At 37.8% G+C, this 18657-nt stretch overlaps 1 protein-coding gene across 1 annotated transcript; it reads left to right on the top strand.

The window, feature by feature from the left end:
* The first annotated feature begins 3482 nt into the window (after positions 1 to 3482).
* Positions 3483 to 17595, top strand: adgrl4 (adhesion G protein-coupled receptor L4). The gene is made up of 16 exons (XM_074668393.1): positions 3483 to 3616; positions 3981 to 4130; positions 7050 to 7199; positions 7912 to 8061; positions 8428 to 8498; positions 9712 to 9879; positions 10113 to 10296; positions 10445 to 10558; positions 10930 to 11129; positions 13035 to 13214; positions 14405 to 14608; positions 14947 to 15167; positions 15567 to 15633; positions 15755 to 15846; positions 16002 to 16170; positions 17217 to 17595. Exons 1-16 carry the CDS (start codon positions 3571 to 3573, stop codon positions 17277 to 17279), a joined length of 2229 nt encoding a protein of 742 aa, XP_074524494.1. The 5' UTR covers positions 3483 to 3570; the 3' UTR covers positions 17280 to 17595.
* Positions 17596 to 18657: the final 1062 nt, after the last annotated feature.

Raw genomic sequence — 18657 nt, 5'->3', positions numbered from 1 at the left:
AACCTCAAAACTGTTAACCCCTAGCCTGGCTCCGCTCATTATGTCATTTTACGGTTCAATGTTGTAGTCAAGCTACTACTTCCTGTCCCGTCCCAATTGCGGTGAATGCATCACAGCTCCGGCATCTGGCAAAGACAGGATTGCTGCATATTAGTTGTGACCAGCCGGACTGAAACAGAGGTTATCCAGTGTAAGCTGACACACTGACTTGAATAGAGGCGCATTTGATCTGGTGCCGTAACATAGCTGAGACGGACTGAAGATGCATCTGGTGTATTTCAGCCATACTGTGTCAACAAACTGAGAACAAGGTAGTGCTAGGGGGTCAGAAAAAAAAATCATTGTTTTTATTTTGGTACCAGACTGTTATTGACTGTTAAAAATTGCCTTCTATGAAGCAGATACTACTTTAAAAAGGCTAAGACACAGTTGATGGGAAAACATTTTTGACTACATGGTTTTCTTGATGGTGGGCTAACCTAAAATCATCCCCAATGGTTACAATTACGTCCATTGGTTACAATTGTAAAATCAAATTTGGACATGATTTAAAAATAAACAAAAACAACAAAACTGTGATAAGTTTGTTCAAATACAAACCCTATAAAGCATCAAAATCTGACATTCAGCTCAAATTTGCGAACTTCATGTTCAGATTTCACCATGTTGGTAGGTTTTGGCATGATAGTGATGCACAAAACAAACGTAGGTCAAAGAAGTTGGAGAAGTTGTGTTTTTTCCATCTAGGGGGCGCTTGTATCTGCACGTATCTGCACAAAAACAATGAATTCATACATTTTTTGCCATGAATGAATTTTTTCACTTGGTGCATTCATGTCTAAAGCTAAAGGCACACAATTTGGGTTTAAAGTGGCAGGAAAGATGAAGAATAATATAACCACTGAGGTTTCAAGAGGGCCTTTGCTGCTGCTATGATCACCTGAATGTCTGATTTGAGGTAATCTGTAATTTTTTTGTACGTCTAACTGATTTTTATCTTTTTATTCATTTATTTATTAATCTGTTGTCTAAGCTGGGTGTTGTGTATTTGATTGATTATGCAGTGATCATGCAGTGGTTTGTGGTTGCTCAAAGTACAGGTCGATACAGCTAAGCTGCTTTTAAGGTTTCTTTTCTACTGGTCAGCCAAACAGCTTGTTAAAGTCTTCTGAAACTGTGGTGATATTTGTGACTTTATAAGAGGATATTCTTGATCCTCTTATCTTCCTCTGACCAAATGCTGACTAACCAAAATGACAAAATCTCATTTTCAACCAAAACCACAGTCACAGCCTCTTCTTGAAGAGCCTGACAGGTGTTATTTCAATTTCAGGATGAATGCCACCTCTGTATAAAGTTCAGACAGTTTTGTAGTGTGTTGCCACCTCGTTGTAAGTGTAATGTAAATGTTGCAGGGCCTCCACCCATGCAGCAGCTGGCATCTCTGGTCCCGTGCAGAGAGCGTGCTTTGTCTCGTCAGCCTTGTGCACTAAAATATTTAAGAGCTGCAAGTTTATGACACACTTGCTGCCATCTGTGCCCCAACATTCAGTCCTCCCATCATGGCTGAGCATAAGGCCAACATCAGAGCAGATATGTGTGAGAAGTGTCAAAATAGATTCTCCAGCGTACTCTCTTTTTACAAATCTCAATACGGCCTGAATCGCATAAACAGCATTTTCTGTTTGCTCATGCACACACACCTACGCAAAGTTCTCCAACTGCGGTCTGAATTTCCATATCCATGAGAGAGGAAAGGAAAAGAGGAAACATTTACACAAGGCGGCCTCCACAGTTGAACAGATCTTTTCTCTTAGGTGTCTTTTTTTACAATGTCATTGTAGAGAAAGCAAGCTCCTGTGAGAGCTTTACGGATTTCTCCCTAAATGAGAGATTTTCTAAGACTAAAAGGCGGAGGAGGAGGAGGAGGAAGGCTGCAATCAGTCCAGGTTTGTTCTAGACAACATCACTTCCTTCCTTACTCTAGGGAGAGTGTCAGAGCTCGACATTCAGATGTGGTTTTCACCCAGCACTTTCCCAGGACAGTAATGCGGCTCAGCTCTAATGGTGTCATTCAAAGCAGCTGCCTTTCTCAGCAATAAACTGAACGCCTTGCCTAAGCAATTCAAACCTCCTCCACAGATTGCAATACAGTCAACAAAGAACTTATCTTCCAAGTGAAACTATTCATCAATGAATGTGTTTGTGTGCAAAAAGTGGAAAGCTCTTTGAAAAGGCTTCACTTACACCTGAATGGCCACTTCACTTTTAGACTATTGTCAGATTTTTTTACGTTTGGATTCACCTGTTTCCTAACTGCCTCTTTCAGTGGGATTCAGCTTTAAAACCACAATTCAGAGCACTGATATGATGGACGTGAAGCTTAAGTAGCAGAATCATACACGTCTGCTCATGAAGTGGGTAGTTTGGAGGCTTGAGAGCCCTAATACTGCCATGTGTCGATAGGTGCAATGCTGTCTAAACTATGTGCAACTTTTTTTTTATGGGTCAGTAGCAAAGCGACAAAAACTAAACAGCACCCAGCCCTGCTCATTTCCCGAGCAGAGAATGGGGTCATTAGTCCATGGCAGGTTGCAAAGAAACAAAACAAAAGTATGTTTTTGTATTTCACTTATCATCAAAGGCTCTCTTAGTTCATAACGACTGCACAAAGGGCTGTTTGTGTATCTATGCTGATAGAAATACCCCGTCTTTTTTAGGCACTCGCATAGAAATGTGAACAATGGCAATCAGCACAGTGTTTTAACAGCTTTATAATAGACACACTGTATCTGCGTATGATCACTTTATTGAAGGAAACTTTTGTGCGAACAGAGGGTTGAAAAGTTGCCATAGATGCTAAAAAAAACACAGCCATCGTTTAGAACAGTCTTACAGTTATAGCGTGTGTGATTTCTTTTTTTTTTCCGTTGAGTCTTGCAAATCAAAATGTATTCATGTTCCATTTAGAGCAATGATTTTGTCTTCATAACTCAAAAAACAAAAACAAAAAAAACAATAGTGAGGGAAGCATCCCTGTTTAATCTGATATTACCCCCAGCAACTTTTTCTAGCCAGTGCCTGCAAGAATTACACATTTTGAGGCCTTGAAGTCTGACATTCAAAGAGGTGATTAATTGAAGACGGACAGTATCGGAATGTGTGTGATATTGTGTACAATCCTTTGCGGAAGGGAGGGGGTCGTCCTTCCGTGTTGTTTTGGCCTGTGTTTACATAGCTTACTGTACATGTCCAGCTGAGAACAATAGCACTGAGGCTTCCAAAATGGCGACATAAGTCACACTATGACAACATTATAACATCAGATTGATAAAACCCTGCTGAAGCTTCTCCTATATGAGCTGTGAAATGAAAATAAATGAAGGAGTGTGTTGTGTTGGAGTGTTTAGTGGAGGAACCTGGCTGCCTGTTTTCCAAAAGCAGATTAAAGATCAGGACAGGAAGGGCCCGGTTTAGGGAAACAGGAAGACTGATGCAAGGAAGTGGTCTACGTCACCAGCCAGCCCACCACAGTCTGTGTTACAAGTAAAATCCAGAGCCAGCGCAAGCATGGAGTCTTTACTTAAGTCACCAATGAAACTTGTAGTTTTGACAGGTACGTGAGCTTCTTTGTTTCCTAATGTAGCATGTGTTAGACATGGCCATGTTATCTTAAAGGCTTTGTGTTATCTAATGGATTGCTTTTAAAAAAGGAAAGTTTATAACTATAACTTGTTCAAAAATTTAGCAGATGCTTTGCTTTTTTTTCATTCAGCACTTGTATTTAGTGTCTCTCTTTCTAAAACTTTTAAGTTCTCTACATTGTGTTTTTGGTTGATCTCATGTGGTCAGATGAGTTGCAGGTTAGCGCAGTCAGAGAGGAGGAAGATGCTAGTTTATCCACAGCCTCATTCAGCTGTCGGTTTAGACTAACTCTTTCGTGGCAGGAGTCAAACGTATCCTTTCTTTTGTCTCCACAGCATGGCTCTCCAGTCTGATGGACCCATGCAGCCTCTCTGACATTTGTGATTCATGTCACCAACTGGCAACATGCAAGGCCCTGAACGGATCAAACAATGCCTGCTTCTGCAACCAAGGATACACCGGGGATGGAACTTCATTTTGCACCGGTAAATATAGACATAAAAAGCCCACTCTGTATATATCTATTACTGTTTAGAATGATGCAAGAGTACAACCAGTGCTTGTCATGGAAGGCTTGACTTCAAATAGTCATGCCTTTGTTGTTGTTTTCACTTTATGAGCAGACAGAGACAACACTTCTCACAAGTTGTTTTTGGAGCTTGTGCTTTTAATATTTTTATTATTTCACTGAAAAAAATAAATAAATAAGGATGTGAGTGTTTAAAAGAGGCTCTAGATGTGGTGAACATAGTACTTGTGCACGACAACAGTGTGTCAGAAAAATGTAGCAAAAACAGAGAAAAACAAAGATTTGCCTTGTTAATGTGCAGCTACCTGCCATTACTGGGACAAATCGTACGAAAGAAACTATCACTCTTTCTTTATGAGGCTTTCCCTGGTTGAATAGCTTTTCAATAAACAAGAATCTGCTGCAATTTTGAAGCCAGCATGTTGCAACTCTTTGTTCAAAAACCTAGGTGGGAATTATCAACCAGAGTGATTTTTATGCACAAAGAAAACATTTTGTTGTTGTTTTCCCTCTGTTTTGGCTTTGTTATTGATTAAAAAACTTTAAGGCTCCTTCTGAGTATGTTCGTAAAGGAGAAGTTTAACTAAACTTGTTTCAACTGATCCTTCTGTCAGATGAACTTTGAATCAGTTCAATCAGCTTTTCTTCAGCCATGGTTTATTTTTCTTTTTGACTCACATCAAGATGGCAGCCGCCTTCACCACGGTGTGGATGGTATCTTTACAATGCAGCTTAATGTGTAACATTTTGAGTGGCCAGTGTTGGCTCTCAGTCTTCATTGTTACTCGTGTTGTGCTTCTGGCCTGTTTAGAATTCCTTGAGCCCTTTCTGTTTCCTGACCAAACCTGATCACAATCAGAGTCGAGCTCCTATCTAACGAGAGCCAAAACTCAATGAAAAACATGGGAAGTTATGAAAAATGTGTCAAATGATTTAAAAACAGAGTGCACCTTGTAAGTCCCAATGTAGCACCACACAAAATAAATCCTACTTGATGGAACTTTTTTGTTTTTTTTTGGTAAAAATGTCAAACGATGTATCATAAATGAGGTCATACCACATTAACCTTTTGTGCATGTTCAGACTAAACACTGTTTCATGTTAGAGAAAATAAGAGGGTCCATTCAGTCACCTTATACACCTAAAACACAAAGTGACAAAAAGTCAAAACACCTTCTTCACACTTGAAAATAAAACCAAGGCATCAAAGTGGGTCATAAGATTCGTGGATGACGTGTTTGTGCGACATTGACGGCTCAAGGGTCCCATATGTTATGGAGGTATTTCCCCTTTGGATACAGTCACCTCCCTCATCAGAGCAGAGGATTTCCCTTCCCGGACAGCTTTTGTGCAAAAGGTACAGAGGATAGGAAGAGTGCAGTGTTCATCACACCGAGAAGAGTCAAACAACAATGGAAAGTCTTAGCAGGTCATTTTCCAATAAACTGTGGGAGTGCAGACGGAAGCTGGACCAGCATTTTCTATACTGTGTGGGCTGCAGCAGCATCCGCAGATAAAGATGCTGTAAATCTGGAGCTTTAAAATCCTGAGCTACAAGATGGCAACACAATGTTTTATCACAAGCATTAAAACTATTATATCATATTATATGTACTATTGAAAAAGTGAACAATAGAAAGAAGTTTTACACAAAAGTCCACCAAGGCTCTGATCGATAGACCTGGGAGTCAGAGATAAGACCTCAGATGGTAGATCAAATTTACCTGAACGCTTGCACCCTAGATGAGAATGGCATTGCAATCTGAGATATCGGTTAATGATTTTGTTTGTTTGAATATAAACTACAAGACATACAAAAAGTTGATTTTTAAAGCAGAAAATGTGCTGCTTTGTTACACCTTATCACTTTAGTGGACATAGAGAATGAAGCTACCTCTTAAGTATGGAGAAATATGAATCAATTAAAGGCTAAATGCTAACTCTGGTTGCTACTTCTAATTTTGCTGCCACCAAAGCCAGTTTTAGTGTTTGGCAGTATTTTCTTTAAACAGCGATTGCTTAGTCTTCTTTTTTTTTTTTTTTTTAAATATTTATTTATTTATTTTAATAGGAATTGCAAGAATTGGGAATTGCTTTCACTGTCACAAAGAAAGGGTTTTTGACAGGACAGATCATTTTGAACAATTTTTGTTTTCATTTTTTTTGTCCATCTTTTATGTATTTATTCATTTTTTCCATCAGCGGCAGTGCATATTTTACTTTCACCAGAAAGGATTTCAGCCTTTCAGGGTGAGGGGAGGCACACATGGAGAGCACCGGATTGATACAGTTTTGGCTGCTTCAGAGTTTATTGACAGGCTTCATGGGAAATGTAGGAAATATGGCAAAACAAGTGCTAGGATGTTGTTTAATTAAAAGAAATAAAAGAATTATGATATTAAGAAATGTTATACAAACTAAAACACATTATTAATATCATAGATAAATAACTTGACAGCCAGATAATTTCCAAAAGTGAAAGTACCCTTGTCCAAATGAGCTCAGACTAAATTTTTACATTTTTTCTTGATCACTTTGAATCAGTTCCCTCTGATTTTATATTTGTACGGAGAGAGAAAAAATCACCTTCAATTGGTTTTGAGTGCGAGACTGTTCTCTTTACTCAATACACTGCCCCTGGAAAAAAAAACAACAAAAAAACAAGGCAATGACATTTTGTGTATGTCTCCTCTTTTTTTCATTATTGTTATAACTTTCATTGTTACTTTATTTATTTTACATTTTTACATTTTTCATCTTTTTTTTTTTTTTTTTTTTTTTTTAAGGATCAAAAAATCTGAAGCCATCATTTTTAGAATTTATTTTCTCCCCCAGCTGAACAGTTTGGCTCTCCCTTCTTTTCATCCCACCACAGATGACAACGAGTGCCAGAATGTGACTAATATCTGCGGGGAAAGGGGGAACTGCACCAACACAGCAGGAAGCTACTACTGTACATGTGTCTCTGGATACACATCGACTGGACTGGATCAGTTCCTGCCCAATGATGGCACTGAATGCACAGGTAAAGATCTTGCTCAGAATTAAAAAATATATATGTGTGTATGTATAATTACACATATATAACATTTGATGACATTACAAGAATTGGGAATTGCTGTTTCTGTGTATGTGTAAATGCAGTTGGCAAAGAGCTGTGGGGGCACCAAAGCTGTGTGTGTTAGTGTTCGCGTGTGTGTGTGTGTGAGCTGTTTTCTCTTTCACTTTGCTGTGGAGGATGAACATGCTGGAGGGAATTGTTCTCTTGGCCTTTCACTTCCTTCCCATCTGCTATTCTGAGTCTACACCTGAGATCATTTGCAGCATTTAGAAAAGACAAGCAGCACCTTTAACTCAAACTGCTGCATTAAGTGTTTCTGCAGAAATCCAGCTGGGTGGCACATTGCATTCAATACTGTAAAGAAGCACGTGGCTGATCTGAAAGGCTGATTTATGAATATTCAAACGTGTGAAATGCATGCATGAGTTGCTGTTCATCTCCTAAAATCAATTAGAAATGCAACAAGTAGGAATACTTATGCTACACTCTACACGTTACACTCTTTGTATGAATAAGATTCCAAATTTTTACTTCACTGTCAGTCTCAGTGAGGTAGAAACACCTTGCAGAAATATGTTTTTGTTTCCTGTTTGAAAACAGTAGCGTTGAGATTATCACAGCAACATTTTTCTTGTTTTCCTGAATCTGAGCTGAACTTTTCATTTGCTTGTTTCAGATATTGACGAATGCAAGTCTGGACAGGTTTGTGGACCAAACTCACACTGCCATAATACGAATGGATCTTTCTATTGCACCTGTCAGCGTGATTACATTCCAATGTCAGGCTCTAAGCACTTTCATCCAGGGAGAGGAGAAAGATGTAAAGGTGGGTATGAGGATTGAAGAGCACACAAACACACACACTATCATACTTGCACGGGTACTTACATCCAAGGACATGCATCTTTCCTCATCTCTATTTTCTTCTGCACACAACACTGAGCTAGCCATTTTACACTTTTTTTTTTTGGCGCAGGATCTATTATGCAATACATCAAGTAAATGGTGCAATCTTCAATTTTCTGATTTATTTTATTATTTTGCAAAGCTGATAACAAAAGCAGCCATGTGATGTTATCCCTGTGCAAGTTTTACGCAGCTTAGTCAGTACTGTAACCTGTTTTATCCTGCTGAAATTATGGAAATGAATTAAGCAATCAAAGAGACACTTTTGGTAATTGTTGTTTTGCAGATCATCCCCAAAAATACTGCCATGACAACACCGGGTGCATCATGCAGACAGTCAACAAAACACTTGAATATGTGAGTACTTTCTCATCAGGAGTTCAACTGGGTGAGGTAAAGATAGATATGATGACACTGCCCTCTGTTGGAGAGAAAGAAGATGGGCATGTAATGACAGGATTAAAGGGATCGGTGAAGTCACAAGGACGCTTCAACACCGTGATCAATCAAACATGAAGTAAAAGCCATTTCTGATCCTCTGTTGATCTGCTATTTGACAAGAGTAGTCAAAATATTAGTATGTTTCATCAGTATCAGCAGTTTTAGACTCCTAAAGTGATATAAATTCTTCTGCATAGATAAAGTGGAGAATTTGTGTATCAGCCTGCATTTTAGGACCCTAACATGGACTTTCCTCAAGGATTCATTTCATCATTACTCACTAAGACAGATAACTAAGTATTTAGACCAGCCAAGTGGGAAGTTATGTAGGTTGCACATGAAATGAAGAGGACTGGGGCAACTGAAAAAAATGGTTTGAAGGTTAGGCCAGGTTACAAAAAAAAAAAAAAAAAAAAAAAAAAGGTTTGCATCTTTTTTTTCCAATTCAGTCAGAATTCTGAGATTGAAGTTGATGTTTGAGCAGAAAAACAAAGTCAGGATTCAAAATTCTGACTCAAACCAAAATTTTCTGAGGAAAACGTTTAAGTTTTGTCTTTGATCTTTGGACACTATTAAAAAAAAAGTTAAGTGTCTGACTTTAATCTTGGTATCCTAAAGTCAGGGTTTTAAGATTAAAATAAGACTCTGATTTTAAAAAGTCTTTGCTCTGACTCAAACCTCAGAATAATTCTAATCAGAAATCAGAGAAAACGGTCAGATCTTAACTCTCGTGTTGGACAGCTGTCTTTAAGGTGAGAATAATTATTTTGAAATATCTTTTTTTTGTTGTTGTTGTTGTTTCTTTATTGGCTCAACCTCAGAATTGAAAAAAAATAATTTGGCTTTTAACCGCCTCTGTGCACTAGTATTGAAATTTCACCAGATTTTAATTAATTGCTAATATATATACACTACTTCTGTATTTTTTTGCCATGGCAAAATTTGCTAGCCTTCATTTGTTATTGCCCATCATTGTGTATTTGATTAAAAGGATAAACCAATAACTCTGGTTAAATAGAAAAGCCTTGACAATTTCAAAGATGGTAACTTCAAAGTCTGGATCAAACAAGCAAAAGTCTAAAGCAGACATGAAACTTTTTGAAGTATGTTTTTCTCTCCTCAATCCTAGATGAGCAACCTAACGGAGCCGCAGAGTCTGCTGAAGGAAATTGTAAAGCAGACATCTGGAGATCTCACCTCAGTGGAAGTGATCGCATACATCGAGGTCTTGAGTCAGTCAGCATCAACACTGACCGGTCACCCTGTCAAACCATCCGCCATCAACTCCACTCTCACTGTAATACTTTTTTCATTTGTGTTTCTCTTTCTACATTATGAGTTCTGTCTGAGCTGCAGCCATGCATTGAACTGGTCTTAGCAAAAAAAATACCACATGCACTCCATATTTCTACATACCATCTTGTAAGAGTGAATTTAAAGTCCTCTGTGTTTGGATTTTGAGAACAGTAATACAGGTTTTAGCTCTTATAGATTGAAACATGTCACACAGAAAAATCCACTTTTCAACAGAAATTAGTAAAAGCCGTGAATAACCTGGTGGAGAAGGATGAGATGGTGACTTGGAGCAGAATGAAGGAAGAGCGCCGGGAACACACCATCACCAAGCTGCTGCACACTGTCGAAGAAAGTGCTCTGATACTGGCCAACAACTACAAAACTCCCACTGAGCTGCAAATTAAAGCCCCTGAAATGGGTAAAATTATTACTAACAGACAATCTCAAGCTATCTTAAAACTGTCTGCAATTTATCTCCCACCTTTGTGCAGAAACATGCATATTGGATAATTGTTATTATCATACTTTAATTCCTTAATGACTTTTTTTTCCTCCCAATACCACAGAACTGAAACTCTTCACTTTTGATGCTCGACACAAAAGAGTTAAACTTTCTGCTACCATGGCAGGAGATCAGATCAGCCTGATTCCAAAACTGGGACCAAAGGAGAACAGAAATGGTAAAGTAACCTGTCACCATCTGCATGCTGTTTTCTTGCACTTTTTCTAATGCCTTGTTTTGTGGTATGCCAAGATGAAAGCAACTTTCTTTTTTGGATTAAACCTTTGAATATCAGTTCTGATCATATCTAAGCAGTAAAATCAGTCATGGACTGAAAAAGCTGCAAACCTAGTTTTGGAAATGCTTTGAGAAGCTGCAGCAATGTGGGTCAAGCTGTGAAAAAAAAATACAATTCATGATGTGAATTGTCTACTGAATGCTGTACCAAGATATATCTGCCGAGTCAAAACTAAACATAAGATTTTTGATTAAAGCCCTGGTGAGGTCTGACCCTGTCCTGTCTTTGTTTATAATGTTTGTGTCCATTAGGAAGTGTGTCGGTGGTGTTTGTAAAATATGACAGCCTGGGTGACATCCTGAAGCCGAGCAGCGACCCGGGTGTCACTGACTACTCACGCTACGCAGGAACAGGGGAAATCACTGTCAACTCCCAAGTCGTAGCAGCAGCCGTCAAACCTGCTGACGTTTACCAACTTGACCATGTCACCTTCACTCTGAGACACAGCGAGGTAAAGACTGAGCTGAGTGCTGAGACTGGCACATTGGCAGATTCTCTGCTAGTGGGCTGCTCTTTTTTATTTTATTTTATTTATAATATATGGTGGAACTTTGTTATTTCTCCCTTTAAAAATTTCCTCCTGACCTAATTTAAAACTAAACACAACTCTGAAGCACCACTATTCTAATTAAAAGTTTTTCCATTATTTTGCAAACCTAGTGGAAGGTTTCCCTCTCTGTTTTTGGCTATAACTGCACTTCTTCATACCATATAAAACACAGTAATGAACATTATCCTCTAGCAGAGTTATGCTGAATTTAAATCAATGACTTTTAAGCTTAAAAGCCTCGTCAGATGGGAGCCATCATTGCTGTAACTTTATAGGTGTCTATTAAAGTCAAATTTTAACAAAATCACATGGGAAAAGTAGTCAGTGCTGCGCGTCAAGTTGTGACATTTTAAGATTTGGGTGCATGTAATTCTGCAGTGACCACTCAGTCGAGAGAAAAGGAGGAGTAACGGCGAACAAATGACGGAGCGAAGCGAGAAATGGGGGAAATAACCCTAAAAGTTAATGTACTGTTGTTATCTTTTAGGATAATTAAAATGTATGAGAAAGTGAAATCATTACTTTTGTTGGGCCCTGGAGGCTTGGGCCTAACAAAGGAGGTGTTGATTTATGTTGAGCAGTGAAAAAAAAATACTGTAAATTGCCTCCAAAGAGCAACAATCAATAATTTTGGCTCTACTTTCTGCCGGCGAGGAATTTTCCTGTGAAACATGATTTCTGTATTCTTGACACAAACCTGGACATTGTTTTTGTGACACACTCAGAGTCTGCACACCACAGTCAAGGGTAGATTTCTAATCAAATTAAATGCAATTGCAATGGACTTTTTTTATAATATAGAACTGATCCAAGAAGATACCTCAGAATATATATATATATATATATATATATATATATATATATATATATATATATATATATATATATATCACATTAATTATCTTTTGTAAAACTGCAATATTGGGGTTACTTGTTAAAAATTTTAGCTCTGCTTTCAATAGAACTGTATGGATTTTGATCAAAAACAAATAACACTCATAGTTTTTCACAGTGTTTTTGGGATGCTATATCTATATCTATATATGTATGTATCTATATATATATATATATATATATATATATGTATATATATATATATATATATATATATATATATATGTATGTATGTATATATATATATATATATATATATATATATATATATATATATATATATATATATATATATATATATATATATATATATATATATATATATATATATATATATATATATGTATATATATATATATATATATATATATATTTATATATATATATATATATATATATATATATATATATATTTATATATGTATATATATATATATATATATATATATATATATATATATATGAGTCAATTTTTGCGCCCCCCTGTGGACAAGGTGACGCCTCTTGTCTCATTATTACTCGCAAAAGTAAGCAAAAATGTTCAAGCTGCTTCTTTCAACAGACAAATGTATAACTCAGTTACAAGAAGAAAAAAGACAGTGTCCCAGCCCCTCCCAATGCCAACAGACATTAAGATAATGATTATAAAATTGCTCACTTAAGTTGCTTTAAAATGAATATAACGTATTTAGGTACATCAATCATTTCAGAAAAAATACCTAAAATATAATACCGCTCTGTTTTTGGGTCAGATTTTGACTGATAAAAATTCCTCTCAAATGCTGTTTTGGTGTGACCTGCACAATGACTCTGAACCCCTCTGGTGATGTGGTATCTTAAAGCAGCATGGGACAAAAACTAATAAAACCAGCCCCGCTAACGGCTCCCTCCTTCCCTGTGTCTGCCCCGCAGCCTATCGACACTAAAGCTGATGTGACCAAGTGCGCCTTCTGGGAGTACGAGCCTGACAGCCTGCAAGGCCGCTGGGCCACTCATGGCTGCAAGACTGTCCATGTCAACAGCAACGCCACCACCTGCTCCTGCAGCCACCTCACACACTTCGCCATCCTCATGTCCTCTGGGCGAGCCAATGTGAGTGGTCAGATATTAAAAATACAACGCTAGCAGTGTAAAGGTATTTCTCCTTTTGAATATTTACACCAAGGTTTTAAATTATGCACTGAAATGATTTAAGGTCGCTGGTGAACAAATGTATTTTCAATGAGGGCAAGAGTTCAACCTTGTACCTAGATTCTGCAGTAAAGGTTGTAGTGATGCTTTGATTTTTTTTTAAACTTTTATAGACTGGTAATGATTTATTTATTGAAGTTTCATGTTAGACATACAAAACTATCGTTACATCTGTTAGGAATGAGAGTTTTTATACACTACCCTACTGAAGAAAAATCCGTTTTCACAAAAATCTATATCCTCCAGTGAGGGATTTTCACTTTAAGGAGGGATATATTGTCACAAACCTGAAGAATGTACATCCTAATTTTACATTTGCATTTTTTTTTTATTGCTAATGATTTGTTGACAAATGAGACTTCTTTTCAGCTTCAATCTTTAAATTCATGGGAAATTTAAATACTTTAGAAAATGAAGTAATCCTCAAACTGTGATCAATATTCTTACCCAGTGCACCACTTTTGTGTGTACTTTCTCACAGAGACACTGTTCTTTATTGACAACATTGTGCAAACTTCTTAGTATCCACCTTTTCCTCCCCCAAGTCTAACAAGTGTTACAGTCCCACTCAGGTAATATATTTGAAAAGCTGCGAGACACAGCATTTTGTGCTGCACAAAAAGTCTCCACAAGAAAAAAAAAAAAAGAACTGAAACTCTGTCAGGGTCAGCAGCTCCTGTAGGCAAGGTGACTCACAACAGATATCGACTGGGAAAGAAAGTTTAACAGAAATCCACCCACAACTTTTGAGGAAACATTCTCCATTGATTTATAGAGCTGAACAGTGCCCCAACTTTATAGATTTTTACCTGCATTGTTGAGAGAAATGTTGTGAGTTGTGAACAATAAATCAGAGAGAAGAGTGGAAACATAAAGAATTAATTGGCCAAAAACGTAGATTTAGCAAAGTGGGCTCAAGTGATTCAATTTCCAAACATCCTTCAAGAGCTTCAGCAGGTTCAGACTTGTATGCCGAGTTTGCCTGCAGCCTGAAGTATCAGTGCAGCCCCCATGCTACATGAAATGAACCCAAGCAGAGAAGACAACAAATTACAACTTTTGAAACACCTCCCTCTCTATTTGCTTCTCAGCTGGTGGCCCACCATACCATCCTGACCCGGATCACCCAGCTGGGCATGATCATCTCCCTCATCTGTCTGTCCATGTGCATCTTCACCTTCTGGTTCTTCAGCGAGATCCAGAGCACCAGAACCACCATCCACAAGAACTTGTGCTGCAGCCTCTTCATGGCTGAGTTCATCTTCCTGGTGGGGATCAACATGAACACGCACAAGGTGAGCCGCGGATGAAACCAGGGAAAGGAGTTTGTGTTTATGTGCAGTATTTGTAAGTATGCCAGCAGATCATTGATTTTGGAAGTAAAGTTGATTGTGTCTCCCCTGTGTTGGTGGTAATTTGTTTATAGAAATAAAAAATTCTCTGCCCAGAAATCCTTAGCCCAAACAAAAACACAAAAAAATTAAGTCGGCCTAAAAGACACAGATAAGCACAAAAAAGACAGTAATGATAAATATTTAACACAAAGGCAAAGTAACAGCCTTTTTCACGCATAATAAACTTGTAAAATCTGCTTCTCTCTCTTCTTTCTCTCATCTTTTGTCTCCCTTGGCAGCTTTTCTGCTCTGTTATTGCTGGGCTGCTGCACTATTTCTTCCTCGCGGCCTTTGCCTGGATGTGCATCGAGGGCATCCATCTCTACTTAATCGTTGTTGGCGTCATCTACAACAAAGGCTTCCTGCACCGTAACTTTTACATCTTTGGCTACGGGAGCCCGGCGGTGGTTGTAGCCATCTCAGCAACACTTGGGTCCCAGTATTACGGCACTGATAAAGTGTAAGCAGCACTTTTTTAATACGTAGAGGTCTGTAAGGGCAAACTGTAATTTAACTTTTTTTGTCAGGGGAGAAAGATAAATAGTTTTAGAATTAAAGGAGACAGGTGAAATCCTGAAAGGGCATCAGTGTTAAAAAGAGACTGCATAAAGAGCACTAAATAAAACTAAGTGTCTTGTTTATCAAAGCACAATCTCATTAAAATGTTGCGGTAATGCAGAGAAAGTGCTGATAGTTCATAACTGAGCAGCTGTTTTGGTTATTGTTAGATAAAGAGGATATGTACTCTCATACAGCGCTGTTATAATTAAGATGAGTCTAGATTAGGCTGAAGTAAACAGATAACATATTGCTTTTACTGGAGGAGGAATTAAAACAACTTTCTTTCTTTGAATTAAAGGTGCTGGCTGAGCACAGAAAACCACTTCATTTGGAGCTTCATTGGCCCAGCATGCTTGATCATTCTGGTAAGCTTGTGTGTTTCAGCTACATCCTAAAATATCACAGTGAAATTATTACTTGGAATCAAAAACAGGGAATAATTTTAACTATACATATTCATGCCGTGGTTTCTGTTTCTCCTTAAAGGTTAATCTTTTGGCTTTCGTTGTAATTATCTACAAAGTGTACCGGCACACTGCTGTGAAAAAGCCTGAAATAAGCCACTATGAAAACATCAGGTAGGATTATTTTTGTGCTTTTAGTGGAGAAGGTCAAAATGTTTCTAAATTAATCAGTAAATTCTTCATCAGGTGGATCGTTATGGAATCATGCGGTGTCCTTGCTGGATCTAATTACTATGAGCAGAAATGAGTTTTGTTGTTGTCACCCTCAGGTCTTGCGCCCGCGGTGCGCTGGCTCTGCTGTTCGTGCTGGGAGCCACCTGGACTTTTGGAGTGCTGCACATCCTCAATGAGACCACCCTCACTGCTTATCTCTTCACCATCACCAACGCTTTCCAGGGGATGTTTATCTTCATCTTCCTCTGCGTCTTGTCCAGAAAGGTAATGTGCAAGGTGTCATCATTAAAGTTTCAGGACAGTTAATAATTACTCATTCAATTACATGTTTTAAAATGGTAAAAGTGCATTCTGCCCAACAGCTGTGAAAGCATTTATTAACGTTTCTTTGACTCTGAAAGTGATGTGTTTTGTTCATTCGCATTTTCAAGAAGAGCAATAAAAAAAAACAAACAAACAAACAAAAAACATATTTGATGAAAAGATTATTATACAGCAATTAATTGTGACCAAGTCATGTGATTGGACAGGAAAAACTGCATAATTGAGTCAAATTAGGAGCTGCAGGCTCTGAACGTTGCATTTAACGACTGACTGCATCACTCCAGCATATCTAATACGGCTGACAACTGTGATCTTCTTTTCCCGAGCTGTAAAGGACACAATGGGAGCATCCTTTGTGGCTCATCATATCCCCTAATTCTTTGCACATCAATTTTACCAAAATTGCAGCCTGGTACTACACTTTCAAATGGTATCATTTGGTTTCAACTCAGTGTTAGCTGTATAAATTTACAAAAGATGAACCAAATGAAACTTTAAATAAGCACGCTAAAGGTGCCAGGTAGTTAGTCACATTAGGCAATTAACCACCAATTTCTGACCAACAAGGTTGCACACGATGTGTTGTCGGAATATGGGCAGGAAGCTTTTAAGACGCAATCAGAGAATCTTATTTGGTTCAGACAGTCTCAGTTCAGTATGGCCTGATCAGTCCATAGAAACTGCTTGGTCTCTCCTCTAAAGGCTACTCCCCATAAGTGATTCACAGAAGATCAGTGTTAATGAAGAGAACAATATCACTGAGACTTTAACTAAGTGAACTGCAATGATATTTTGTACATTGTGATTATTTCAACCTCTTAGTATAACCAGCTGCATTCAACAACTTCCCAATTTCTCATCTCAAACACTTCTTTAAATCTTATTGGCTACTCTACACCCCTGATATATCACATTATAAAACATCATATCACATGATCTTGAGTCATATTCTTATCCTAAACCTTCTCTTGTCTCTTTTGTCTTAGATCCAGGAAGAATACTACAGGCTCTTCAAAAACGTACCTTGCTGTTTTGAATGTCTCAGATGAATAAATGTGGTCACCATCTCATCATCTGAATAACACTGGACACACAGCTCTGCAATACCCTCTGACTCATGCTTGTATATCTTCAAAATGATGTGGGAGAAAATGTCTGGAACTGATATCTAATAATGGAAACATGCAGCTCTTGTTTCCAAATGTGATGATTATCCTTTTATAAGACTGCCATCATCTATACATGTTTTGTTTTACAAACAATACAAAAATTTTCAGTTTGAACTAAAGCCTTTTCAATTAGCAGCAATTACACAACATTACAATATTTCACACTGGCTCTGTACCTTTCTTTGTGTTTAAAATTGATTTGTAAATTATTAAAAAAATGACAAATAACACATATCTGTTGCTCCACTTTCATGTACTTTGTTCCTGGAGGTATTTCTGACCTTATAACCTTAAAACAAATAAGAGTACAGTACATAAAACTTTATTGTTAAGGGCTGTTGCTGAGCCATAATGACAATTAGAAGACAAATTGCTCCATCTAGTGGATAAAACGAGAAGTACACTGATATGTATATATATATATATATATATATATATATATATATATATATATATATATATATATATATATATATATATATATATATATATATATATAGTTTGTGTGTGTGTGTGTGTGTGTGTGTGTGTGTGTGTGTGTGTGTGTGTATTATTAGTCTTTGAATGTCTTGAGGCGCTGAAAACAACAGTGCTGTGGATTTCTGAAGGACAAAAAGTGTGACACTACAGCCCTCTGCTGGCTAACACTGCAATGACACACAGGGAAAGCAAGGTGACTAAAACCTACCTTGTAAGGAAAAGAGAGAATCCTTTCAATAAGCCTTTTAAGGGTTCCTCCGTCGTTCCATGCAGGCTGATACTGATTGCAGTAAAATGTCATCACTCTTAGGTTGCGCGTACAACCAGAAGTGTTAAAGGCCTGTCGGCTGAGGCAGACTTTGAAAGCTGGCGTGAACAGCTTTAATTCTCACTTTCTGACCTTGGTATTTATCAGGGCGGCTTTGTGATGCCATGGAACAGTGCACGTTTGTCAATACCAGAAGTTGCACTGATATTCAAAAGCGTTTCTCTTTCATCTCATCTCATGGCAGCTTGTCACAGAGAGAATACATGGGGTCCCACAAGGTTTATGTGTTTAATCAGCAGTGGAAAACATGGTTATCACATTTTCAAATGATCAAAAAGTAGCCACCTTTGATTGTTGCTATATGTGAGCTATGTTTGTCATCCGGAGAAGCAAATTATACATTCAACCCTGACTGTGTGATGTTTTTTCTGGTACTGTCATGTTGTGATTGAAGAAAAAATCAAACATTTCACTGGCTTTTACTTTAGATTTTTGGGCCGTCACAGCCTC

Source organism: Halichoeres trimaculatus, unplaced genomic scaffold (assembly GCF_033239565.1).
Source record: "Halichoeres trimaculatus isolate MK-OKI-2021-1 unplaced genomic scaffold, fHalTri1.1 fHalTri1_scaffold_4, whole genome shotgun sequence".
NCBI lineage: Eukaryota > Metazoa > Chordata > Actinopteri > Labriformes > Labridae > Halichoeres > Halichoeres trimaculatus.
This window is presented reverse-complemented; position numbering and strand designations above follow the sequence as displayed.

What these genes read in the sequence shown, in the direction of transcription:
- adgrl4 (XM_074668393.1), top strand. Translation starts at nt 3,571, where the DNA reads ATGGAGTCTTTACTTAAGTCACCAATGAAACTTGTAGTTTTGACAG. An exon ending in GAAACTTGTAGTTTTGACAG is followed by an intron (nt 3,617 to 3,980) that starts GTACGTGAGCTT and finishes TTGTCTCCACAG; the next exon opens with CATGGCTCTCCAGTCTGATG. An exon ending in TCAACAAAACACTTGAATAT is followed by an intron (nt 8,499 to 9,711) that starts GTGAGTACTTTC and finishes CCTCAATCCTAG; the next exon opens with ATGAGCAACCTAACGGAGCC.